Raw genomic sequence first — 27,256 nt, 5'->3', positions numbered from 1 at the left:
CTTGATAATTTACTCGTAAAACTGTCAACGGTTCATTACTGTGATTAAGAGACTAGATTTAGAGCTAAATAGATTGATACGAATCCTGGCTATGTGAACCAAGAGCTGCAGGAGACATAACTGTGTCACTCAATCTTTCTGTCCTCATCTCTTAAAAGATGGGCAGTAAGTCCAGTTGTGGTGACTCACGCCTATAATCCCAGCACTTTGGGAGGCCGAGGTGGGCGGATCACCTGAGGTCAGGAGTTCGAGACCAGCCTGCCCAACATGGCGAAACCCTGTCTCTACTAAAAAAGATACAAAAAATTAGCTGGGTCTGGTGGCAGGCGCCTGTAATCCCAGCTACTAAGGAGGGTGAAGCATGAGAATAGCTTGAACCTGGGAGGTAGAGGTTGCAGTGAGCCAAGATTGCGCCACTGCACTCCAGCCTGGGGGATAGAGCAAGACTCTGTCTCAAAAAAAAAAAAAAAAAAAAAAAAAAAGGCGGTAATACCTATGGGGATCATCTAATTGTGTAAAAGTGAAAACACAAAATGCTTAATACATGATAAAGATAATTACAATGGCTATTATTAACATCTGATGCGCTTCATTGCAAAGAAAATAGGCTTTGTTGCCTGTTTCATCCCCTGCCATAGAACTCATTTCTAATTTTCAATGTGCTGTTTATTAATCACTCAGGACTTTTTTGGAATTTTTATCAGAATAGGAGGTCCCCATGCTTATCAGCTGCTGCGGCTTGAGGGCTCCACCCAAGATAATTCATCTCCAGCATCAGACATCTGGGGGCGTAACCCAGTAACTGGTGGTTCTACACGTCCTCCAGGGGATTCTAGGGCACAGTTTGCAAACAGCTGACAGAAATGTAGCTACGGGCTGGGTGGGTGCAGTGGCTCACACCTATAATCCCAGCACTTGGGGAGGCCAAGGCGGATTGGCCTCTTGAGGCCACTTCAGGTCAGGAGTTCGAGACCAGCCTGGTCAACATGGAAAAACTCTGTCTCTATTAAAAAATAAAAATAAAAAAATTAGCCAGGTGTGGTGGCAGTTGCCTGTAATCCCAGCTACTCAGGAGGCTGAGGCAGGAGAATCACTTGAACTCAGGAGGCGGAGGTTGCAGTGAGCAGAGATGGTGCCCCTGCACTCCAGCCTGGGTGACAGAGCAAGACTCCGTCTCAAAGAAAAAAAGAAAAGAAATGTAGGCTGGGCATGGTGGCTCACGCCTGTAATCCCAGCACTTTTTGGGAGGCCGAGGCAGGTGAATCGCGAGGTCGGGAGATGAAGACCATCCTGGTCAACATGGTGAAACCCCGTCTCTACTAAAAACACAAAAAATTAGCCAGGCATGGCAGCGCACGCCTGTAGTCCCAGCTACTTGGGAGGCTGAGGCAGGAGAATTCCTTGAACCTGGGAGGTGGAGGTGGCAGTGAGCGGAGATCGCACCACTGCACTCCAGCCTGGGCGACAGAGCAAGATTGTCTCAAAAAAAAAAAAAAAAAAAAAAGAAATGTAGCTCTGTGTGAATGCTACCAACCTGTGGCCCTCTGGCTGCCTCCCAGCTGCAGGGTCCCTGATGGAGGCACCCTGGAGACTTGGCTTCCCCCAGCCTTCCCACACACTCATGAGGGCAGTGCCAGAAACCAGGGCAGCCTCCGTTTCAGCCTAGGCAGAAGAAAGGCACATGGCAGCCTGCAGGAAAGCCTAGGGCCAGCAGGACCAGACCCTTCCCATCCCTGCTGGCTTAACCATCCCAGTGGGTAGAATCACAGGTAAGGCCCCCCTGGAGGAGGAGGTTCCACACCAGCTCACATTCAACACACAAAAACACATACATCAATGTTCACAGCGGTATTATCCATAACAGCCAAAAGTGCAAACAATCCAAATGCCTCTCGACTGGTAAAGGATAAACCATATGTGATGTCTCTATACAACGCAATATTAATAAGTCATTAAAAAAGAATGGATTACTGGTATGTATTATGACATAACGAATTTTGAAAACATGTTAAATCAAAGAAGCCAGACACAAAAGACCACATATTATATGATTGCACTTAGATGAAGTGTTCAGAATAGGCAAATCTATAGAGACAGAAAGCAGATTAGGGGCTGTCTATGGTTAGAGGTGGACGGCAGTAGATTGGCAAGTGACAACTACAGGTTTTTTTCTAGGGGGACAAAAAATGTTTCAAAATTAGACCGCGGTGGGTCGGGCTCACGCCTGTAATCCCAACACTTTGGGAGGCTGAGGCAGAAGGATCACTTGAGGCCAGGAGTTGGAGACCAGTCTGGCCAACATGGTGAAACCCCGTCTCTAGTAAACATATAAAAATTAGCCAGGCTTGGTGGGGCACGCCTGTAATCCCAGCTACTCAGGTCTCTGAGGCATGAGAATCACTTGAACCCAGGAGGCGGAGGTTGCAATGAGCCGAGATCGCACCACTGCACTCCAGCCTGGGCGACAGAGCAATACTCCGTCTCAAAAAAAAAAAAAAAAAAAAAAAAATTAGACTGTGGTCATGGTCACACAACTCTGTGGATATACCAAAAAATAACCTCACAACATTGAACTGTACATTTTAAATGAACGAACTGTATAGGATGTGAATTATATCTCAATAAAGCTGTTTTTTAAACAAAACAAACCTATCCTTCTAAAAAACTCCCTCCTCAGGGCTGATCCAACCCTTCCTTCCCTTGCAGGGCTGCCTGTTTACTGAAGCAGGCAATAGGGTATACAGAGGACCAGGGACCAGGATGAGGCAAACAGGCCCCCAGGGTGTAATCCTTAGGAGACACTCACTCTCAAGGTCCTGGAAGTTCAGGGTCCACACCTGCCAGGCCCTGAAAGTGAATGCCTCCTTACATTTTGCACCCTGGACACGTGCTGGCCTCACTCTAGTCCCAGCCCTGATTTTGAGGCTGCTCATGTTCAGATATGTCCACAAATTCTATCCACCTGGAAATATTTTCAAACTACTCGTCATTCACTTGCTTTAAACTCTTCAATGGCTCCCTGGTATAGGTTAAAGTTCAAAGGTTAACAGATCAAGATCACCCACTTTGGACATTCTCCTGCAGGCACACAGGCACACACTCTAGAGTTAGACCAGCCCTAAGGAGGAATTTGCTGTCAGGTGCTGTAGCATCGTCATGGGTCAGCTGGTATCAGAACAGGAGGGCAGGGATTCAAATCCAGGCCATGTGACTCTAGCATCTCAGCATCCAAACCCTCAGCCCTCTTCCCCTCAGCCCTCCTACCAAGCAGCACTGGCTCAGGTGCTATCTTGTGTCACCAATAACCTTAGCTCCAGCCCTCACACAGTGTTATGGACTGGCTGTTTAAACGCCAGAGGTTCACTAGGAAAAGCTCAGTCAGTGTTAACTCACAATTGTTAACAGGCACAAAAATAGCAAGTCGAGGTAAAATCTTGCCATTCACTGTGACTTCCTTGACTTTTGAAATGACAAGAAGCACAATGGGGTGTGGGGGCGGCGCAGGGTGGGTGGGGTGGGGGGGGCGGATGGGGAGGTGATCAAGTATCTTTAACCATAGAAATCCATGAACAATCAGATTCTTGGCTTGCAATATTTTATCTTGAACCTGGTCTTTGTTCACCACAGAAAAGCAAAGTTATACAGAAAGTAAATCAAGAACAATCTTAAAAATCCACGTCTCTGCCAACTGAAGACAACTTTTTTCTTCCTTGTTTTGCCCATGCCCTAAAACCCTGTAGAAAAAGAAAAACATCTAGATTTCAGAAAGTAGCTCTCCATTCAAATAAGTTGCAAATGAGCAAGGAATATAAATATTGTAGCAAGATCAAAAACAAAAACACGCAGGGGAAAAAAAAAAAACAAGCACACTTTTCCGGGATTGGAAAGAAACAAGGGCAATCAAGATGCGGGGAGCAACACTGCCACCAAGTGGTGACAGTTTCTCAAGTCACCCTCTGAGGTCCGAATTGAGGTCAACCCTCTCAACGTGGCAGCAATCAGAATCCTGAGGAGTCTAAAAAGAAAGAAAGAATTCAGGCCCAGACCCCATCCCCACACTCACTGACAGTGAGGGAGACAGCCAGGAAGGCATGTCTGGCCCGTGTTTTAAAAAATCTCCCCAGGTGCTTTCGGTGCACAGATGTCACTATGCTTGTATTTTCCAGCAAAGTTTCACCTGCAGTTATTCCACTTATATCGTCCACTAAAATTTCCTGCTGGTACATAAATTATTGAAAACTATATATGACACATGTAAATCATGTTTCATGTAAAACATGTAAATCATGTTTCAAATCAGTTCCTAAGTTTTTCACAATAATATAAATTGGTCATCATAAAGATTCAGATTATATACTTCAGTTTAGGCATTACTGTTTATTACTGCTTACATCTCAATTGATATCTAATATCTAATCCACTAGACTTAATGTTACTATAAACTAGGCATATTGACATGGCTACACCCACAAGACAAAAAAAAACTTTGAACTTAAGTTTCACTGGACTATTTTCTTATACAATGGGTTTCAAATCAATAAATTATTCTTATCTATATTAGGCTTTTTTTTTTTACAAGACATATAAAGTCTGAAAGCTTCTATTGTTGGTGAAATGCACAATATAATCTGAAATGCTTAAAGGAAAAGTATAAAACTAAATTTAATATTGTTCCCTAGCACATAGAAGTAAATAAAATGATTTTTCCCCGTTTCAAAGTTGGGAGTTGCCTTAAAAATTGTTTCTTAATAACAAAGGATTATCTTTTGCATAATACACCCAGAGAGAAAATTATGGAGATATGTACCACCAGATATCTAGTCAGAAGTTGATTTTTCAGCATTTTTTTTTTTTTTGTAGGCTTGACAATTAGGTTAGAGCCCACGGCTGAGAAAACAAATGCCCACACTGTGTCTCCTGTGCTCCATAAGAGATAAGGCCTTGCCTCCCTGGAAAACCAAAGGGCAGGAAAGACACAAAGCACCATACATTTGGGTTCACCTGGCATATGGTCAAATCTTTCTTTAAACCTTACCATGTTTTTAATCACTGCATTTTCCCCATCACACTCACTCTTTGCTTCTTCAGACAGCACAACTCTTCTCAAAAAATATCCCTGATGACTCAGACTTATTTGAGACTTGAGAGACTCCTGGAGTCCATCACTAGAGACCCAGGGCAGCCTAACAGAAAGGCCTAACCTACGATGCATCAAAGATCTGGACTGGATTTCACATGGTTGTTTATTCTAAGCCCTGCCTCCTCACAGTGGACCCGAAACATCAGCCTCACTGGGGAGCTTGTTAGAACTTCAGAACCCATCCGGACCTACTGCAACAGAGTCTGCCTTTTAACAAGATTTCCAGAAGACTTCACGCACATCAAGTTTGTAAAACACCGCTCTAAACCATGATCTGAAGAAAGCCTCTTAATCAACAGGTGTATCAGGTCTTCATCTGACAGATGAGACTGCCTCTATCTGCTTTACCTTCAGTACAGGCCAACGATGGCGATCCACAGTGAGGTTCTGAAAATGAGAGAAGGCTGTCACACAGATGTAAGCATCCTTACCCTTTACTCAGAGGAGCAAATATGTCTCTCTCATGAACAGACACTTCTCAAAAGAAGACATTCATACAGCCAACAAACATGAAAAAAAGCTCAACATCACTGATCATTAGAGAAATGCAAATCAAAACCACAATGAGATACTGTCTCACACCAGTCAGAACGGTGATTATTAAAAAGTCAAGAAACAACAGATGCTGGTGAGGTTGTGGAGAAGTAAGAATGCTTTTACACTGTTGGTGAGAATGTAAATTAGTTCAAACATTGTGGAAGATGGTGTGGCAATTCCTCAAAGATCTAGAACTAGAAATACCATTTGACCCAGCAATCCCATTCCTGGGTATATAACCAAAGGAATATAAACCACTCTGTTACAAAGATACATGCATGCATATGTTCACTGCAGCACTATTCACAATAGCAAAGACATGGAATCAACCCAAATGCCCATCAATGATAGACTAGATAAAGAAAATGTGGTACATATACACCATGGACTACTATGCAGCCATAAAAATGAATGAGACCATGTCCTTTGCAGGGACATGGATGAAGCTGAAAGCCATTATCCTCAGCAAACTAACGCAGGAACAGAAAACCAAACACCACATGTTTTTGCTCATAGGTGGGAGCTGAATCATGAGAACACATGGACATAGGAAAGGGAACAACAAACATTGGAGCCTGTTGGGGGGCGGCAGGGAGCAGGGAGAGCATTACGAAAAATAACTACATGCTGGACTTAATACCTAGGTGATGGGTTGATAGGTACAGCAAACCACCATGGCACACGTTTAACTATGTAACAAACCTGCACATCCTGCACATGTACCCTGGAACTAAAAATAAAAATTAAAAGAAAAATAAATCCAAATCTTAAACACACCCAACCTGCAGTAGCTTCGCTAACGCCACCCTCTGCCTAGTGTATAGTTACCAAGAATGAATGGTCCTTCCATATACTCAGCGTCACACAAGGCATTCACCCTAAGAACCCACAGCACCAAGAAGAGAGAATGCACTTTCTACAGTTTCTGCGGCAGCCAGAAGTGACCGCCACACTTAAAGCATCACTAAAGCCATTTGCTTTATATTTAAACAGGCAGCTTTCAGGATTCTATTTCATGATCTATTTTTATTACAAAAACATTTGCCTTGCCAAGTCTCCAAGTAAAAATCACTGATTTCCTATTTATCATACAATTTCCCTTCAATGTAGTACCTGCTGTGCATGTGACCTACTTAGTATTTGAGAAGCAGGGACCCTCTGAGGTTCAGGATTAAAACCAGCCCTCTTAGACTTTGCTAACTTAAAGCTGTAATTCTTACAAGAGACCAACTGGTCACTGTTGAATTTAAAAAGAAAAAAAAAATAGTCTGGGATTTGGGAATATTTGTCCTGGAGCTACTAGACATATGCAAGCAAATTTCTAAATATAAATTAACTTCCTACCTACCTCAGATAGGTTTCCAAAATATAAAATTCAGATTCTTGCAACTTAATTATTTCATGGGGATTTTGTGCATAGAAAACAGTCACACATCCCTGAGTAAACAAGAGGCAGACTAATTTTGTTTGAGACAATTTTGCCCATTATACTATTAGAGATTAGACTATCCACCTCTATCCACTGTGCCTGATTTTGTATTTTCTTCTCTTTTTACACTATATTTAGTTAGAGACACACTCCTTACTCACTTAACACCCTTCTCTCCAGGTTTTTTTTTTTAGCCCACCAATAAAAATTAGAATCTCCAAATTACAGAAAGTTTCTATTTTTCCTTCACTAGTAACATTATCACTATTGCAAACACCATGGTTTTTGTATTACTGTTGGTGTGTTTTACTAGTATCTTCCAAGTGGGATGACATGGATGGAACTGTATAAACATCCCTGCCTCGCTTTTTCACCTGGAAGAAAGGTTGCAAGATTTCCTGTCCAATTGAAGTTTGCACTGCCAGAATATAAATGTAAAACAGGCAGTCATTTTGAGCACCTGAAATAGGTGTTAAAAGGTACTGTTAAGATCTATTTCTCACAAGCACACCTGTGTGTCTTTCATGCCAAAGTCAGAGTGGGAATGCAGTGAGTCCAGCGGCTGCAGGCTCAGCTGCCCATGGCTCAGCCGCCCAGGCAAATCAGGAACAGAGTCTTGTGCACGCTTGGCTGGAGACAGTTTGCACAAAGCAGGGACCTCTGGGGAAAGAAACCTCAGAGCTCTAAACTGTCTTTGGATGTGATGTCTCTCAGCTGGAAGGAACATATGGAGACCTGCTGGTGTGGGTCAAAGTGGTCACAGACCACAGTGGAGGGCTCTGGCATCGTGCATCCTAAGGATGGGGAACAGACAGTGGCAGAGGACAAAGATGCCTGATTTGTCCTCTCAGACAGAAATCAGTTGCCATTCAAGCTCCAGTCCCACTGCTAACTATTAGGGAGGCGATCAGGACGGAAGGGGGCGGAGGAGATTGACTGAAGGCAAGTACGTACATTAAAATGCCCAGAAACATGTTTTCCATTCAGTGTTGGTGTCTGGCCAACAGGGAGACATGCAGATACACTGAGAGTCCACGCCCAACACAGATGCCTATAGGGAGCTTCCTGTGGGAAGAGGGAAGCACAGGCAGGACCACCTCCAGAGGGTCCCGCAGCGTCCTGCATCTCTGGCTGCAGCCCAGTGCTGTGCGCAGTTCAGAGAATGAGCTTTGGAGCTCAGACCCACGAGCTCAGGTCCTGCCTCTGGCTCCCACTAACTCCCTGGTTTGGGGAAAGTGATTTAAGCCACTCCCAGCCTCCACTCACCCACCTGTAAAATGGGCTTCATAAAAATGTCGATGTTCTTAAGATTGTCTAATTAAAGGAAATAATTCATGTAAAGCACTTAGCAGAGTATAAAAAGAGCATAATATGTGGCTATTACTATATTAATTCTTCCTTAATAATCCTTTTATTCTCTTGTTTTTCTTTTGCATACACAGAACACTTAAACAATGTTATTCAGAAATTCAGGCAGCTTGGTTCCGAGAAGAGATAAGAAATAATATGTGCCTATAGAGACAGAGGAGGCATGAGGAGGGAGTTGAGAAATCACTTATCACTAAGTTTGCAAGAATCTGAGCCACTGACTGGCCTGCCTTTAGCAGCCATCAAGCCTGCAGGAGCTGCCGGAGATGGGTGACGAAGATGAACCTGTGAACATGTGTTACAGGGAGAGAGCTGCTATGGGAGAGTCAGGATACAAGGGAAGGGGAGGGAGGGAGCCATGGGGATACTGACGAAGAGCATTCCAGGCAGAGGGAATAGCCTGTGCAAGGACTCGGGTGGGGCATGAGGGTGAGTTCATGGCTGGCATGGCACAAGCCAGAGGGGCTAGTGCGAGCCTGCATCAGAGGAAAGGTGGACATGGATGGTGATCTCTGCCTAGCGCTGACAGGGGTCTCTAGACATCTTCCTGCAGGAGATTGGGTGGTGGGGCACAGGAGGGAGAGGAGCTGAATTGTTTGGGGTCTGATGAATCAGGGGTGATTACGGCCTAGAAACAGGAGGAGCAGCATCTATGCCAGGCCCTGTTCTGTTTGGTACTTTTAGCCATTACTTAAAGGCACAAAGGCCGTGTTTGTCCACTTGACAGGCAAATATATACAACTTACTGGTCACCAGCATCAAGACTCAAAACAATCACAAAAGGACTGCTCAAAACTGATGAATACATTATAGGTACAAACTATGCGAGGGAAAAAAACTTCTCAAGTATAGACATGACTCCCCCCTACTCCCCGCCCCCCGCCCCAGAGACAAGGTCTCACTCTGTTGCCCAGGCTGGAGTGCAGGGGTGTGATCACAGCTCACTGTAAACTCAAACTCCTGGGCTCAAGTAATCCTCCTGCCTCAGTCTCCCAAGTAGCTAGGACTACAGCTTCACAACACCACGCTCAGCTAATTTTTATTTTTTGTAGAGACAGGGTCTCACTATGTTGCCAAGGGTGGCCTCGAACTCCTGGCCTCCAGGGATCCTCCTGCCTTGGCCTCCCAAAGCACTGAGCTTACAGGCATGGTCAACTGTGCCAAGCCAGGAAACCAGTCCAAATTTAAATAATGGTTCATATCCCAAAGGACAAGATAGAATAAGAGCCAAGAATGTTGAGTTAATCACTTAAAGCAGAAACAGATTATGAAGATGAATCTGCATTAACAGAGCAGTGGCAGGTCAACGGAAGGAGCAACACACTGCCAGAGCCAGAGGCCAAGTGAACACCAAGTTCAACTCAGGACTCCACGAGGGGCAGAGGCTCTTCAGAGGACAGGACTCGGACCAGGGGTTCCCAAACAGTGACGAGGGCAATTCCCCTGGAGAAGAGAGCTAAAGGAGGCAGCAGCTTCCATGGTCCTCTGTCATCTGAAGGGCAGGAAACAGATGCAAACACATTTCCGTGTGGCTTCAGAGACCAGAGAAGAAGCCAGGAATGAGAGGACAGGGAGGCAGGATGCGGCTCAGTCTGTGAATGGTCGTTTGAAAACTTGGAACTGTTCTATGATGGAGCAAGCAGTCATCTGTGGCCCCTAACGCATCCTGGCCACTGCACAAAGCATTTCCGAGCAGAAATTTCCAAGCGACCATGCCCTGTGAGGTATGGCCACCGCAACACCGAGGCACTCTTCATTAAATACCGAAACTTGGGTTCTGGCACCCCTTTCAGACAACAGTCAGCTTCGTTCCTCCTCCAGGGCCTCCCTCTGGTGGCTCTGGTTCCCACTGCTCCACTCCACACCCTCTAACAGGGTGCTACAGGACCTGGGAGGAAGAGCCCTTCTTTGGGGTAAGCAGACCTCTCCACGGGGCAGGGAAAGAGAGATGTGGCCATCTGGCTCACACTGGCAGGAAGAGAAGTCAAACCCTGGCTAGGCTCAGCAGCTCCACCGAGGGGCCACCCACGGCAGGAATACTTTATAGGTACAAACTACTTGAGGGAAAAAAGGTGCTGGTGAGTGGCAGCTCCATGGTGCCCCCACAAGGAAGGGCTGGGGCAAAAGAAGCAAGGGGCCAGGCTCACCAGAGGGACTTCCACAGCATGGGAGGTGACATTACCCTGGAAACATTCGCATCACTGATTTTCTTTCCAGTACTATGAATTTTGAATACTTTAAAAAAAATGTATCAGTAATGATATCATGCTGCCTTGTCTCTATCAGTGTGGCAACAGGCATAATTAATCCCAGGTTATAGGTGGTTAACTTTAGACAGTTTATTCTAGTTCACAGCTCCTAAGGGGAAAAGCTGCGATTTGAAAGCAGACTCCGAAGCCCACGCTTTGGTTACAGCGGGTAGCTCGTCAGACATGAGGACGGCAGGAGAGGGCCCTTTCCAGATATGCACCAGCAACGTCAGGCGACCATCAGGTGTTGGTCAGGCAGTTGTCAACTGTTTCTCTAAAGTGATCATTGGTCACAGCGGGCACCAAGGAAGGGTGGGCTCCCAGTAGATAGAAAACACCTAAAACTGGTGAGCTGCAGCTTCCCAATAAGATCTCGGGAGCTGGGCGAGTGGGCTCAAGCATGCGCATTAAGAGGCAACATGGCGGAATTTAACTGGTGCATGACGTTCCTCTAGGAATGCTAGACTGGGCAGGGAAGAACGCCTCAAGTGAGCACGCCTACAACTCCAGTAACCACCCTGCGCATGCTCCCCCACAACCCCCGAGTGCTAGCACGCCAATGCACATGCGGACAGCCCACCCCAAGGGAAGACTCAGAGAAGAAGAAACGCAAGACCCCGGAAGTATGCCAGCATATAAAACCCCAGGTCAAAAGGCCAAATCTCACACTTCATCTCTCAAGTTGCCCGCCTAACCATCTTCAAAGTGTACTTGACGTCCTTTCATTCCTGCTCTGAAGTTTTTAATAAACTTTCACTGCTGCTCTAAAACTTGCCTCAGTCTCTCCTTTTGCCTTATGTCCTAGGAGGCAAGAAGTGAGGTTGCTGCAGACCTTTCTGGATTCACCGCTGGTTAACACTGTGACCACTCTAAACATCAGAGCTCTGCTCCTGTTTATGGAGAGGTTACCCTAAATTAGCTTTAAATTCCTTCCCTAAGAAATGTAGGGTAACCTCTAAATTCCCTCCCTAGTTACCTTTGTGACTGCCTCAGACCTGCCAATACTGAAGAGGACAGCGCTCTGCTTTCTTACCAATATGATGGGGCTCCCAGGGTCCTCTGTCAGCGTGCTCTCTTTGAGGTTTCATTTCAGGTACGGGGCCTTACCTTCATATCTGCTGGAAGAATCGCACGCCTTCTGCGGGGTGGCTACTCGGAGGAATATCTGCTGCCTCCAGGAATGCCTCCGGGTCTTCACAGGAGTCCCACCAGAATCACCAAGATGGTTTGCTTTGGATTCAAAGTCCCTAAAATTATAAGATGATTGATTTATGACTAGTGGGGAGGAATTCACGGGATTTTGTTAGCTTAACATTTTTTTAAACAAATCACTAAATTATAAACTATCTTTGTATAAACAAATAATTAATCACAGAAGTTATATCAAGCTCACAGTGGGTCATCATTCCTAAAGAACTGCTTTCTTACAGGATTCTTTTCATGAAAAGAGAAAGATTACATGCCCTTAAGTGATTTCGATTGTAACAGAGATTAAGAAACATGTTCCACATATCATAGCTTCCAATTGGGCCTCTCTTGGTGCCACTTTGATAAAGAGAAACTGCCTAAAGGGGGAAAGGGGGTGATGCCAAGGGGCCCCATTCTGCCCTCTTCTGTGCATGGGAATATCTGCTCAGCACAGGCCCATGTCTCCAAGGATTCCCACAAAAAATGAAAAAACTTGCAATTTAATTACACAGAACCAGCAAGGCAATAACTATGCAGTCACTTGATGATGATGACTGTTTTAACGTGTGTATTTTTTAAACTACAAAATATAGTTATCAATATATAAACACAATCATAAATGATTTCTCCTATTCACAGGACAACCTGAGAAGGCCCTTCCAATTTATACCCAAGTTATGTACCTGTAAGTAAGCAATCCCCTCAACTTACAGATTAGACGTCCTGAACAGATCAGACATCCTGATTTGAAACAGACATATGCTCACTACCCAGAAACACTGGTCTCAGAGACTTGGCAAAGACTTTTCTTAAGATAACACTTAAACTAATCCTCGTCAAAACTAGAGAACAGGTTGGTTGCACATTTTTAAAAATGGCATTCAGTAAGAAAAAAGTATAAGAAAGAAGATACAACAGATTTAGCTGAAATGATTTTTTAAATGGCAAAACAGTAATTAAAACACCCTTGTATATCTAATGATATTCAACACTTAGTAACACCCAGGCTTGATATATCTAAATTAAGCCCTACCTTTTTGTGTTCATAAAGTCAGAGGTGTTATTTTCATCTACAGGAGCCAGAAATTTTAGAAAATTTGGCACAGAGGAAGAAGAATGAAGTTTTTTCCGCAGGGCATTACGGTAGGAGATGCTAAGAGTTTGGTTGAAAAAAGAGTTTAGGATAAAGAAACATAAAAACACAAAGTATAAAATATAAGCTTCAAAATAAAAGAAACATTTTTGTTCTAATGCTAAGAAAAGAAAACTAGGTAAGAAATTAAAAGTAGTTCACGAACGAGATTTAATTTTCATTTTCACCAATAAAATTTGATTTTAAATGAATGGGATCAATAATTTTTTAAAAAAAGAAAATCCATCCATTTTCCAAATGACTCTTCCTTTCAAACTGGGAAAAATAATTCCCCTAAGTCAATCAGGAAGTTTCTGATATGGCACAAATTGCAGTGTACATGATCAAACACAGATGTTATCCTGTGTGTGTGTGTGTGTGTGCGCGCGTGTGTGTGTATACGCACGCATGTAAGTGTCCACTAGGGCAAGGAAATGTGAAAATAAGTATAAAAAAACAATTTGCAGCAGGGTGCAGTGGCTCACACCTGTAATCCCAGCACTTTGGGAGACTGAGGCAGGCGGATCACTTGAGGTTAGGAGTTCAAGAACAACCTGGTCAACATGGTGAAACCCCATCTCTACAAAAAAAAATAAAAATATTAGCCGGGCATGGTGGCGCGTGCCTGTAGTCCCAGCTACTCGGGAGGCTGAGGCAGGAGAACCGCTTGAACCCACAAGGCAGAAGCCACAGTGAGCCGAAATCATGCCACTGCACTCCAGCCTGGGGAACAGAGTGAGACCCTGTCTCAAAAAAAAAAAAAAAACAAACACAAACCAATCTGCCATTAAGATCTGTTTTCATAATAATCTTAAGAAAAGTAATCAATAGTAAAATTAACTTGGTTCAAATGACAGCTGAAAATAAGACAAAATATAAACAAAGACACACACACAGACAGACACACACACACACACACACACACACACACAGTGGCTCTGCTTCCTGCATGGACATTCCCCTCATTCAGCACATCCTCGTCAGTGTGAACTCCCCAGGAAAACAGACAACACCAAACTTGCCACGTGAGTGTGCTCACCTCTTTGGCACGGCATTCCCACTTTGTTCTCCACTGGAATTATGTTTTAGGTACTTAAAAAAGTTTGGCGAGGAGGCGGAGGGGTTAAGACGAGGTGGAGGAGCAGGAGCTGAAGACTGACCTGGGCGGTGCTTAGACTCACCCACAGGTGAAGGATCCACACTAAACAGCAATCAGAGAAAGCACGGGGGGGTTAGCAGGAGAGGGGGCGCTGACAGGGACACGGAGCAAACAGGTGGAAGGAGCACAACTGCTTTTGTCTCGTTGTTCCAGTAACACTATCGGAGTGGAGGACTTCTTCCACTCCTCTTCCTCATCTCTGCTCGCTCTCTGGCAAAGGTAGTTTTCAGTGAAAAACAGAGTATATTGACGGCTGTTCTTGACCATTTCCCACGTGTTTATGCTCCCAACAATCCTTTTTTTTTTTTAATAGGTCTCACTCTATCACCCAGGCTGGAGTGCAGTAGCACGATCACAGCTGACTGTAACCTTGAACTCTTGGCCTCAAGCAACCTCCCACCTCAGTCTCCCAAAGCTCTGGGATTACAGGAGTGAGCCACTTCGCCCAGGAACAATAATATTTCTTTCTCTATTTTCTTTTTCAGGAACTGGCAGGAAAAAAAAATTTTAATTAAAGTATAAACAAAAGCAAAAAAAAATCTGAACTTTAAAAAATACATTTCCCTTTAAAATGAACAATATCCTGCCCTGAATTTCAATGTCTTATTTCCTGTAGATAAATCGGAAAAGAGTTCACAAGGGGGAAAGAAAGCAGAATGGGCCATGCTAGAGAGGCAGACAGACAGGCATCTCCTCATCCCTCCCATTACGGATGTGTGACATCATCTATTATAAAGCTACATTCTTCATGGAGAAAGGAAAAGTACCAATACTAAGTCCTATCAACTCTGGCTTTTGAGAAACAGCCGACTTCACAAGAGAACTAGGACTCTCCAGACAGGAATGTTTCAATGATCACTGAAAACGCCAACAACAGAGGAGTGGGCAGGCAGTGGTGAGGCAGAACGGAAGTAACGTTCAGATAGGGTGTTAAACACGAGAAACTTACACAGCTACAACCCAACGATGTGTGTCTCTAAAAGCGTGTATTTATTAAGCAGTACCTTCTGACATGTCCCCTGCTTTTGGGATCACCACTACCCCGCTGAATTCCAAAGAACCAAGAACTCTTTCCCATGGCTGATAGAAAACAAAGCTGGGAGGCTCTGCTCCATCATCCAGGACTGTTAATGCTCACACTTCTTTACTCAGAACATTCCAAACACTTCTGTACTAACTCACACTCTCAATGATCCATGTATGAACTACATGAACACATAGGTCCTGGGACTTCTGCGGCTGCTGGTCAGAAGAAGGCAGCGACTGTACACAGGTGTGACCCTGATTCATATTAGGTGAGAGATTTTTAAAATTGTTTAAAGTTGTTTTTAAAGATAACTCTGTGTCCATTTATAGTCTCTGGCACACAGAGTTAAATGAATCACTAAGGGACACTTGGAAGGAATGGGGGGAACTTCTGATTACTCTTCTCCATAACCAGATGATTCTAACTGGTCACAGGAACCCAACTATTACAATGAATAAATCTTGTTAGAAGAATCTAGAATTCTTACAGTGAGAGATTTTAGAAAACATCTACTCCAATTTTGTTATTCAGAGAATTTAGCAAATTTGTCCAGGTCACAATTAGTTCACAGCAGAGCTAGGACCAGAAGCCGAGGCACCCCTGTCACCCCATGAGGCCAACATACCTCTCTTGCTCTGCCTGTAGGGATCACCACCTCTCCCTCCCATTATAACCCTGCTCCAGGGCTTCAGATGGGGAGACTCATCCGCTTGCCCTCTTCCTCACAGCAGCAAAGTTCCACAGTCAACAACGTCTCTTACTTTGAGGAGTAATAACTATGCATGTTAGGTACCATTTTTGCTCACTTTCACTTGCTTCCTGACAATACATGTACCCATTGCTTGTATACTCACAAGCAGCTCGAACGAACATGTCACTGCTTCCATTTTATCTCCAAACCAAGAGTAAAGCCTGGCTCATTTCTCTCACTCAATAAACATACCTGGGATGCACATACCTGGCTAGTCACAGATATGCCCCAGCTATTTATGCAACAAATTTAAACAAATCTTACTTTCGTTCATGAGGCGTCTCTGTGCTCACTGAGTGATACCTCATAAGTTTCCTTTGCGAAACCCCCGGGGACCCCCGGGCAGGTTGTGGAGGTTCCTGGCATTCCATGGGGAAGTGACTCAGGGTGTTTGCTCGCCTCCTAAAGGCCTGCTGGGGCGACAGCGGAGCTGGCTCTTCTGGGAGATGACTCTCCGAGTCACTGGACAGGTCCTCCGAGGAGCCGAGGAGCTTAAAGGAGCTCTCAGAGATGGGCAAGGCCTCCTTTTCACACACAGATGGCTCCTGGCAGCAAACACATAGCAGATCAGACACACCATGGGGAATCTGTGGGATTTATAAATCTCTAGTTCCAGCGCGGGCAAACATTGCAGTATCTAAGTATGTGTTCTGATTATAATGCCATCTAGAAGCCACCACCAAAAACAGAAGAAAATGAAGGTCCATTAAATAAATGCCTGCTCCTCAAGGACACGCTGCTGGCTTGCTGAAGAAATGGAGAGACTGGCCAAGTGCAGGAGTGAAGGACATAAGCCACAATCTTAACGTTCTGGGCAACGCCATGAATAGTGCCCTCTCTCTAGAAAACAGGACTGTTTACTGCAGCTTCTAAGGGGTGTGAGTGCTGGAGAACTTGTCTCCACTGCTTAACCAAGTTCTTTATCTTTGCCACATGTGTTCACTCATGTTAAACCCACATTTTAAGGCTCTCTCCGAATCTGATCTACTGTTGAGATTCGACTTCATAATTTGAGATTAAGAACTGTATCAATATTCTTAGAATATGGAAAATCACTCTGCAGGCACTTACTGCTGCAATTCAGGGCAAATAATTTCTTTCTGCACCTCAGTTTCTTCTGTAAGAGGGTAAAGTAAAAATGTATCTGAGTTTCAAGAACAAAGCAAGATGATACAACCAAAAGTACTTTTTATGTTGTAAAATGTTACACAAACATAAGTTATTGTTTTATTAGGTATGCAATAAATCTATGGAGTGAGTGCTCAAACATTTGTTGAGAATCATGACAATATTTTAAAGTTGTATGCCTTCACAATGCACGCTTTTTCAAAGGAATGAACTACTACCACTCAAGCAAACTGATGTTTAGCACTGCACCCAGGACGTGGTTAGTGGCCAATATATTTTTAATATATTCAAAATATTTAAAAAGAGGAATTGTAGCAGCTTGCCCCTATTGAAATTGTTGGAAGAGAAAAAATAAATCAACATGAATAGAGTAAACAAGAATGAATGCATCTAACAGTGGACTGGAGACTCTGAATTCTACCTGTTCATTTACACGGTTGAGTGCCTTTTAGGTAACAAGTATTGAGGGTTTTAATTTGAAAAAAAAAAAAAAAATGAAATGTGTTTACCAAAGGGAGAAGTTACATACATTTAATTGTATAAGAATTAGGAAAAAATTCCCAACATACTATGAAATATTGATTACTTTCATAACTGAAGTTTTTCATTCTTCAGGACTCAACAGTTGTGAAGATTCTTTTAAGGATTTAAAAGTCTAAGACAATACATCACAGAACATAATCTCCATCATGCAAACCTGTTGATCTAAATTCTTACTAATATCCCTCCAAATCATATCAAAGAGCTAACCCTTAGCTTAATTGGACAACTGAAAGGGCCATTTTCATTTGTCAAGTTTCAGGGCTATTTGGCTTCTTTGCAACTCCTAGGTGATCAATTTATTAGAAGGGATCCAATTACATAAAATAGAATATAGTAGTTTCTCAATTCAAGATGAATAAAAGAAAGATGTAAAGTACACATAAACATATACAATACATACAAGCAGCTTCTGAAAAGTTGCATCTCTCTTAGAATGACTCTAGAAATTGAAATCTTAGACAGACTTTTAAATCATTTTAAAAGAATCTTCACAACTATCGAGTCCTGAAGAATGAATATGTATATATTCCTAGATCTGCCTTTTGGAGAAAAATAAAAAGCAAGCAATAAGGCTTACTGGAAAGCCCGCTGAGTGACATGAATGTCTTCATGGTATGTCTATTGACACTGGTCTGTCTAGAATGCCTTCTTCTCTGTTCACTTCCATAGGCACAATTCCTACACCAAGATTTAGTCCGAAAGCATCACTGCCCCCTCACCCCTCACCTTTTCTCTGGTTCCACTGACCAAACCTAACTTCCCCTCCCCTTGCTCTTCTGACACTGAAGTTACCAATGTCTCTTATTTGTAACTTCTGGGCTCCTACCACACTCTGCTTGATGCTGGGGCTGTTTCTGTATCTGTCATCTCTCTCCTCCTAGGTAACTTCCTACATGAAAGGGGCGGTGTGTGGTTCATCTGTACACAACAAATAAGCAAACAGCCTTTCCACATTTGCAACGAATTGCAGGGTGGGATCAGTGTGTATTAGATGGAGGCTGGACGACCTATGTTCCCCTGGATTTTAACTTAGAAACTCACATTTACAAGACTGCTGTCTAGGACCTCACTCCCCAGAGGCGGTCTGCAGGCCAGGAGCAGCAGCATTGCCTTGGAGCTTGTCAGAAATGCAGCATTTCAGGGCTCCCCCCGCCCCGCCTACTGAACCAGAATCTGCACTTTAACCAGTCTCAGCTACTCAGGAGGCTGAGGCAAGAGAATGGCCTGAAACTGGGAGGTGGAGCACCTGAAATTTGAGAAGCACTCATCCATCTAAGGAAGTGTTTCTCAAACTGGTCCCTCTATCATGTTAGTAGGTGGTACAACTGAGTAGTTTGCCATGAGCATTTTAAAAATAAAATAGAACAAAATATCAGTATGTATTGTATGTTCACAGTAAATATTGTTTTGTGAACTTTTAATTTTGTGTGTGAATGTGTAGGTATGTGTGTTTGTGAACTACGCCACAATGTTAAATGTGCTTCTTACTGTAGGTTAGAAAAATTCTGAAAGCCATATGTCTAGGAGGGATGGCAGAGGACTGTAAACCCTGCCTGTGGTAAGGAGCTGGCCTCCACAAACACTCCCTCCCTCACTACTGCCAAAGAGAGTCCTCTGGCAGCAGAAGGGAAAGCTGGCCTCCCCAGCACAAAACCCAAACCCGCTTTTCAGGAGTTATAAAGTTGAACTGACCAGGCTTAAATATGATTAAATGTCTGGAAAGCAAGTTATTAAAAGAAGGACATAGATACTTGCTTATTTAAATATAACAGTAATGTTTCATTATAATCATAGAGCCAGCTACAGGATAAAGTTTCAGAAATTTAATTTCCCCACAAGTAGGGGAGAATGAAAGGGGGTGTGAAGGTTGAAAAATTACCTACTGGGTACAATGTTCACTATTTGGGTGATGGGTACACTAGAAGCCCAATCCCCACCAGTATGCAATATACCCATGTAATAAACACGCACATGTACCCCCAAATCCAAAATAAAATTTTCTTAAAAAAAGAAAAATTTAAGCTGTATACTTCTCTAAATTCACAAATCCACTTTCTGATGTTTTCCCAATATTAATTATTTTTTTAATAGGAAAATCTACTGCTTTTTTTTTTTACACGGAGTCTCTCTCTGTCACACAGGCTGGAGTGCAGTGGCGTGATCTTGGCTCACTGCAAGCTCCGCCTCCCAGGTTCATGCCATTCTCCTGCCTCAGCCTCCCAAGTAGCTGGGACTACAGGTGCCTGCCACCACGCCCGGCTAATTTTTAATTTTTTGTATTTTTAGTAGAGACGGGGTTTCACTGTGCTAGCCAGGAGGGTCTCGATCTCCTGACCTCGTGATCCGCCCGCGTCGGCCTCTCAAAGTGCTGAGATTACAGGCGTTGAGCCACTGCACCCGGCCCCATCTGCTCTTTTATGTAAAACTTTTATGTTATGATAGAACTGCATGACCAGTCCTCCACCTGTGCCAAGAAATTTGCAAGCAGCAAACGTTTTATGATTGGAGGTATGTAGACAGGAGATGAGCAAGACCTATTTGTTGGTTTCTTCAGGGTGTCGTATAAAGAGAAATGTGCTTACTTTGCTGGTGTTACTTAATGTACTAGACAGGGAGCTATCCAGATCCACACTGGTGGAGTGTTCCTGCAGGCCTCTGGCTTTATTACCCTACATAAAGAAAAGGCAGTCGAGTTATGACCCTGGAGGCTTTTGCAAAGGCATCAGCTAGAAGCAGATTGGTCCATTTAAATAAGCTCAGGAAAAAAATGTTATCTACTGAGAAATGCTACTAAGGATATTTGTACATTAAAATAATCAACATTTCCATCATTTTTTAAAAAAATAAATAAGACACTAACCTAAACGTTCCAAAACACCTGGTGGCTAAGTAATTTGGCATGAGTGATAGGCAGGAAGACAAGACAATTCGTCTATAAGGAAAATCAAGTGCTCAAGCCCACTCAGCAACTCCCTCCCCTGGGTCACAAGTCATCATAACGACCAGCCGCATGTCACTCAGACAGCACTCTATCCCTTTGGGAGCTCTCAAATGCAGCCCCTCCCAACTCTGGTTTTGTAAATCAACTGTTTTTCATGATCTCAGAAGATATTGCAAAATTCTCAGAAACATCTTCGAAGAAAATAAAATTTAACTTTCCTTAATTAAAAAATAAAATAAAATCAGATGTTTCAAAAGAAGTGTGCCATAAAATCAAAAAGAACTATAATAAGATACTGCACACTCCAGAAAGGTGTGAAACTCTGAGGGAAAATCAGATTTGATTTCTCAGACGTGCTATCAGGCTATTTACACTCATGGGAGGGAGGGGTAATTTCTTAAAGAACTCCCAGATTGATGTACATGTGTACTTTGTTCTTTCTATAGAGCTATATTTGGCAAACTTTTTCTGTAAAGGGCCAGATAGTAAGTGTCTTATGCTTTGTGAGGCATATAGTGTTTGTGGCAACTGCTGAAGTCTGCAAAAAAGAAGCCTTAGATAACTGGAAAACGAATGGATGTGGCAGTGTTTCAACAAAACTTTATTTACAAAAATAGGAGGTGGGTAGAATTTGGCCCATGGGCATAGTTTGCTGACCCCTACTATATAGCCTTTTAGATAGCTAACACCAGCAGCTGACAGTAACTGTTTTTTAAGTTATACATAGTGATAGTAGGGAGAACAGAAGCCACACTTCAGTGTATCTAATGCATGCTCTTTATAGGGACTGGCTAACAAATATTCTTTGGAGCGGCAAAAAAATCCCATTGGATATAATACAAAAGAGTAAGGAATATTTTTTTTAAACCTAGGCCAAATTAAAAACAATTTAAAATGTAGATAATACTGTTATAAGCCTGAGAAAACATAAAAAAAGGTTTTATACTTTTACCTTTATGATGAACATTGATGGAATAAAAGCATAGAACTCAATCTTACACTCTCCTAAAAAGTGATTTAACTTAAATCAGGAGAAATTATGCTACTTACCCGGGACAAAATACTTTCTAAAGACTCTGTTAAAGATCTCTTTGCTTTGTTTTTCAGCATATCTAGCCTAAATCGAGTGGCACTGGGTGGTAATTCACTTCCAATATTCTCTGCTGCCATCTGCGATGTCTAAAAAAGTGAAAAACGAAAAGTCATTTATCGCTCCCTTCTCTGCTTCTTAAAGGAATGAAAAATCTCTAGGACACATCTTTTTGGCACCAGGCCATCATTCTGATCCTGTCTGTGATCTCATCTCATCTGCTCCTTAGTGACATGGCTGCAAGTCCAGGAAATAATTTTGCCTCAGAGAGTTGCTTTGATTACCCCAAGTAAAATGAGGAAATGTGCTTTGAAACCAATCAGTTGAAGTAGTTTATTGCTCAGACTCTGCAACTGGATCAGAGATCTGTCTTCACTAACCGTGGTCTTCGGCCAGTTTCTTACTTTTCTGAGCCTCAAACTTCCTCTTCAGTAAAGTGAGACCAACGGCAAGATCGAATCATAACACTGTGTTGTGAGACTCAAACAGGTAAAGTGTGTAAAACATTGAACACAGCGTGGTAGAAAGGTAGCTATCATTAGCTTTTCAAAATAAAACAATAACTTACCTTTGGGGGCATTTCAGAAGGTGAGACAACATACATTTCTCAATTAAAGAACCTATTCTCTCTGCCTATACAATCCCTTCATCCCTTTCTACAGATCTCTTGCTTTCTTGCGTTTTCCTCTCTCCTACTTTTATTTTCCCATCATCCTTTCATTCTTCTCTGCAACCAAGCTTCTCTCCCTTAACTACTAGCCATAAAAACTGAAAATAAAAATACAATGGAGTTTGCTTGACAACCACTAAATGAAGTCTTAGTGTTACTTATTTACAAGGAGGTACTTTTTTTTTTTGAGACAGGGTGCCAGGGTCTCACTTTGTTGCCCAGGCTGGAGTACAGGGCCACGATCGTGGCTCACTGCAGTCTTGACCTCCCAGGTTCAAGCAATCCTTCTCCCTCAGCCCCCAGAGTAGCTGGGACTACACGCAGCTAATTTTTTGTAGCTTTTGTAGAGACGGGGTTTCACCATGTTGGCCAGGCTGATCTCAAACTCCTGAGCTCAAGTGATCTACCTGCCTCGGCCTCCCAAAGTGCTGGGATTACAGGAGTGAGCTACCACACCCAGCCGAAGGTACATTTTTTTTTTTTAAATATGCAACAAAAATCTCTGAATTAAATTGTTTCTTATGTGGATTCTCACCTGATTGCTTTCTGTTAGAAAATAATTTTGTTAGAAAAAAAAACGGCCAGGCGCAGTGGCTCATGCCTGTAATCTCAGCACTTTGGGAGGCCAAGGTGGGTGGACCACCTGAGGTCGGGAGTTTGAGATCAGCCTGGCCAACACGGGGAAACCCTGTCTCTACTAAAAATACAAAAAACAGCCGGGTGTAGTGGCGCACACCTGTAATCCCAGTTACTCAGGAGGCTGAGGCAGGAGAATCGCTTGAACTCAGAAGCCGGAGGTTGCAGTGAGCCAAGATCATGCTACTGCACTCCAGCCTGGGCGACAGAGCGAGACTCCATCTCAAAAATACAAACACACACAAGCAAATCCCCCATTACTCTAAATACTGATATATTCTTTGTTGCAGTTATTTCAAGCACACAGAAAAGTGTAGAGACTTATATAACAAATACCTTTGTATCACCACCTGGCTTTGTTCAAGTGAGCGTTTGCCAGGGGTTGAGAACAGTGAGAAGCCCAGCTCTGGAGTGCAATGCCCAGGTGAAATGTTCCTCTGCTATTCCCTGGCTCTGTGGTCTTGGCCAGACTGTTACCTCCTGTCCCTTTCAGGTCCTCTACCTGCAGCCTGAAGACGTATAGTGAACTTTCCTCGCAGAGCTGTCATGAGGCTTAAATGAATGAATACAAATTAAAACACATATACCAAGGCCAGGTGCAGTGGCTGATGCCTGTAATCCCAGAACTTTGGGAGGCTGAGGCAGATGAATCACTTGAGGTCAGGAGTTCGAGACCAGCCTTGCCAACATGGTGAAACCCTGTCTCTATTAAAAATATAAAAATTAGCCAGGTGTGGTGGTGCACGCCTGTAATCCCAGCTACTTGGGAGGCTGAGGCAGGAGAATCGCTCGAACCCAGGAGGCAGAGATTGCAGTGAGCTGACATCGCACCACTGCACTCCAGCTTGGGTGACAGAGTGAGACTTGTCTCAAAAAATAAAAATAAAAAATGTAAACCAGACACTCAAAAAACGTCAGATATCATGACTATTACCTACTCTATGAGCTTTTTTTGTTTGCTTGTTTTTTGGGATGGAGTCTCACTCTGTCACCCAGGCTGAAGTGCAGTGGTACGATCTTGGCTTACTGCAACCTCTACCTCCTGGGCTCAAGTGATTCTCATGCCTCAGCCTCCCGAGTAGCTGGGACTACAAGTGTGTGCCACCATATCTGGCTAATTTTTGTATTTTTTTTTGTAGAGATGGGGTTTCGCCATGTTGACCAGGCTGTTCTCGAACTCCTGGCCTTAAATGATCCACCTGCCTTGGCCTCCCAAAGTGCTGGGATTACAGGTGTGAGCCACTGTGCCCAGCCTACTTTCTACTTTTAATGGGAACCACTGCAGACATCTTTGAAGCTTAATCACCACTACTTCCCCACACCTGGCCATATGCAGAAATATTTGGTGTTTATCCTATCAATTCATGTTTTCTACTTTTATATGTATGTGTCCATAAAAGATATGTAGTTGAAACTAAATGAATGGTGTCATACTGTACACATCCTTCTGTAAATTAGCTTTCTTCTTTCAATATTATTTTTGAGATTTATTCCTGTTGACAAATTTTTTTTGATTCACTTACTTTAGTCAGAGTGCAAATATTCACTGTATAACCTAATTTATCTATGTTCCCATTGTTAAACACTTATTTGCTTTTTTTTCTTGCTCTTACAAAGGAGGCTGCAGTGACCTCTCTTATATAGAGCTCCTTATAGACTCATGTGAAATGTTTGGCAAGGGAAATAATGAGGAATGTCCTCACTGGGTCACAGGGACTGTGCCTCTTCAGACTACACCAGATATTATCAAGTTTCTCTTCCCTGAATGGTACAAATTCATGTTCCCAGTATCAGTATAGGAAAGTTCACCTTTATACGGTATTGTCACTTTTTAAAAATTTCTGCCAATCTAATGGGCATAAAATGTTCCTTGAATATGTCCTCCCCTCATTCTACTGCTGTTAGGTATTATTTTATTCAGTCATCTGCTGTTCGAAGACCTTATGTCTTCTTTGAATAATGAAATCCTAATTCACTAATGAATGCTACACATTTTTCAAGGCATAAAAGAGAAAGAATGGATTCTCATAAGAGCGACATTCAGCTTTGTCCAATTATCCATAATTGGACTCTCTATGAGAATGAGAATATGCATCAAAAGAATGGCTACTACCTTAGAAATTCCTTTGAGAAGGGGAACTATCATTTACCTTTGTGTTTCACACTATAGAGCATACCCTGGACATGTAATATTAGCTTGTTCAAAATGAGTGAATGAGCAATGATCCCCAGGCAGGTCCACGGGAAATACACGCCTAAGGTAACAGACTCACTCAGCAAATAGTGACCAAGTGCCTGCTAAATGCTACGCGCCACAGGGAGGTGCACAGAATCTGTTGCAACCGGTTCTGTGCAATCACTGACCAAGTGTAAGTGCCTGTCCAGGCTCGAGGCAGCCTCCAGAGTGAAGGGAATTGCCCACAAAGGGCTCCCAGGGGCCTGCCTTCAACTCAACACCAGTTACAATGTTAAGAAAATGCAGAATTGCTTTCAAACTCATAATAAAGCTTTCATAAAAGTGAAGCAAGCTGAATTGTTTTGATATATAAAGAAAATATGAGCCAGGCGCAGTGGCTCACGCCTGTAATCCCAGCACTTTAGGAGGCCAAGGCAGGCGGATCACGAGGACAAGAGACGGAGAACATCCCATCCAACACAGTGAAACCCCGTCTCTACTAAATATACAAAAATTAGCTGGGCGTGGTGGCGCACGCCTATAGTCCCAGCTACTCAGGAGGCTGAGGCAGGAGAATCGCTTGAACCCGGGAGGCGGAGGTTGCAGTGAGCCAAGATTGTGCCGCTGCACTCTAGCCTGGCGGCAGAGCGAGACTCTGTCTCCAACAAAAAAGAAAGAAAGAAAGAAAGAAAATATTAGCTAAAAGACTAAAGCAAGCAGCATCAGTTAGTAGATCCTAAGAGACAGAAGTGCATTTGTATGCATGTGTTTTTAAAGCAGGTCTGAAGAATCTCTGTGTACTTAATTCAATGTTTCTTCTGCTCTCCTCTACTATCAAAAAAGAGTCTTTTCCACGTCTATTGCCATAATTAAAATAAAATGTTTTTTAAAATTGCATTTAAAAAATAATTCACATTTAGAAATGACTTGTTTCTTATTTATCTTAAAACAAGTATCTAGAAGTTTCTCCTTGGAAGATGATACTGGTTCTTAGACAATAATTTCTTTAAAAAAAAAACAGAGATGGGGGTCTCGCTATATTGACCAAGCTGGTCTCAAACTCCTGGCCTCAAACAATCCTCCCATCTCAGCCTCCCAAAGTGCTAGGATTACAGGCGTGAGCCACCGTGCCTGGCCCTCACAGACAATAATTTCTAATTTGGAGGCTCCACAGTGAATTCTATTGCAGTCATCATATTGCACATCCTTCAACAGATGGGGTAAACTCTAAGCATGAAAGTTTGGATTCAAGTATTCAAGCTTTAAATCCTGATGCTATACTGAAATTCTCAGTTCAGAACTCACCATCCCAGGCTGGCACAATGTATCTACCAGCAGCCTTATTCATAATCAAGCAGCTCAGAAGGAGAATGGAGAAAGAAACTCTTGACATTAATACCACAGAACAAAAAGGAACAAACTACTGATACAAGCAACTGATACATGCAACAACAAACTACTAATACATGCAACAATGTAGCATAACATTTCTGATGAGTCTCAGAAACGTTATGCTAAGTGGAAGGAGCCAGAACTCAAAGAGTATCATGCCGGCCAGGCGCGGTGGCTCACGCCTGTAATCCCAGCACTTTGGAAGGCCGAGGTGGGCAGATCACAAGGTCAGGAGATCGAGACCATCACGGCTAACACGGTGAAACCCCATCTCTACTAAAAATATAAACAATTAGCCAGGAGCAGTGGCAGGCGCCTGTAGTCCCAGCTACTCAGGAGGCTGAGGCAGGAGAATGGCGTGAACTTGGGAGGCGGGGCTTGCAGTGAGCCGAGATCGCGCCACTGCACTCCAGCCTGGGTGACAGAGTGAGACTCTGTCTCAAAAAAAAAAAAAAAAAAAAAAAAAGAGTATGATGCCATTTATAAGAAATTCTAGAACAGGCAAAACTAATCTAAGGTGAAAAAAATCAAAACAGTGGTTACCTGGGGGAAGGGGTAGTGAGGACTGACTAGAAGAGGAATATAGGGCTACTTTCTGGTAGGATGAAATTTTTTTTTTTTTTTTTCCCCGAGAGGGAGTCTCTCTCTGTCGCCCAGGCTGGAGTGCAGTGGTGCGACCTCGGCTCACTGCAACCTCCGC

General features: G+C 43.2%; 1 protein-coding gene across 20 annotated transcripts in view; it reads right to left on the bottom strand.

The window, feature by feature from the left end:
* The window catches only part of TBC1D1 (TBC1 domain family member 1), a 248,728-nt gene that overhangs the window by 72,015 nt on the left and 149,457 nt on the right, over positions 1-27,256 (bottom strand). For 5 of the 20 annotated variants that reach the window (XR_010156534.1, XR_010156536.1, XR_010156539.1 and 2 more), the window contains 6 exons: positions 21,643-21,771; positions 20,234-20,320; positions 16,245-16,525; positions 14,083-14,244; positions 12,945-13,064; positions 11,831-11,970 (listed from right to left, as the gene is read on the bottom strand). Coding sequence is in view for 16 of the 20 variants with exons in the window: in XM_009447499.5 (XP_009445774.3) it covers positions 11,831-11,970; positions 12,945-13,064; positions 14,083-14,244; positions 16,245-16,525; positions 20,234-20,320; positions 21,643-21,771 (919 nt within the window). In the remaining 4 variants the exon portion in view is untranslated. The remainder of the gene's footprint in view (positions 1-11,830; positions 11,971-12,944; positions 13,065-14,082; positions 14,245-16,244; positions 16,526-20,233; positions 20,321-21,642; positions 21,772-27,256) is intronic. The other 15 variants (XR_010156537.1, XM_009447500.5, XM_054683754.2 and 12 more) reach the window with 8 other exon arrangements.

The sequence above is a fragment of the Pan troglodytes genome, chromosome 3 (genome assembly GCF_028858775.2).
Source record: "Pan troglodytes isolate AG18354 chromosome 3, NHGRI_mPanTro3-v2.0_pri, whole genome shotgun sequence".
Taxonomy (NCBI): Eukaryota; Metazoa; Chordata; class Mammalia; order Primates; family Hominidae; genus Pan; species Pan troglodytes.
The sequence above is the reverse complement of the archived record's forward strand: the minus strand, read 5'-3'. Positions and strand labels throughout refer to the sequence as shown.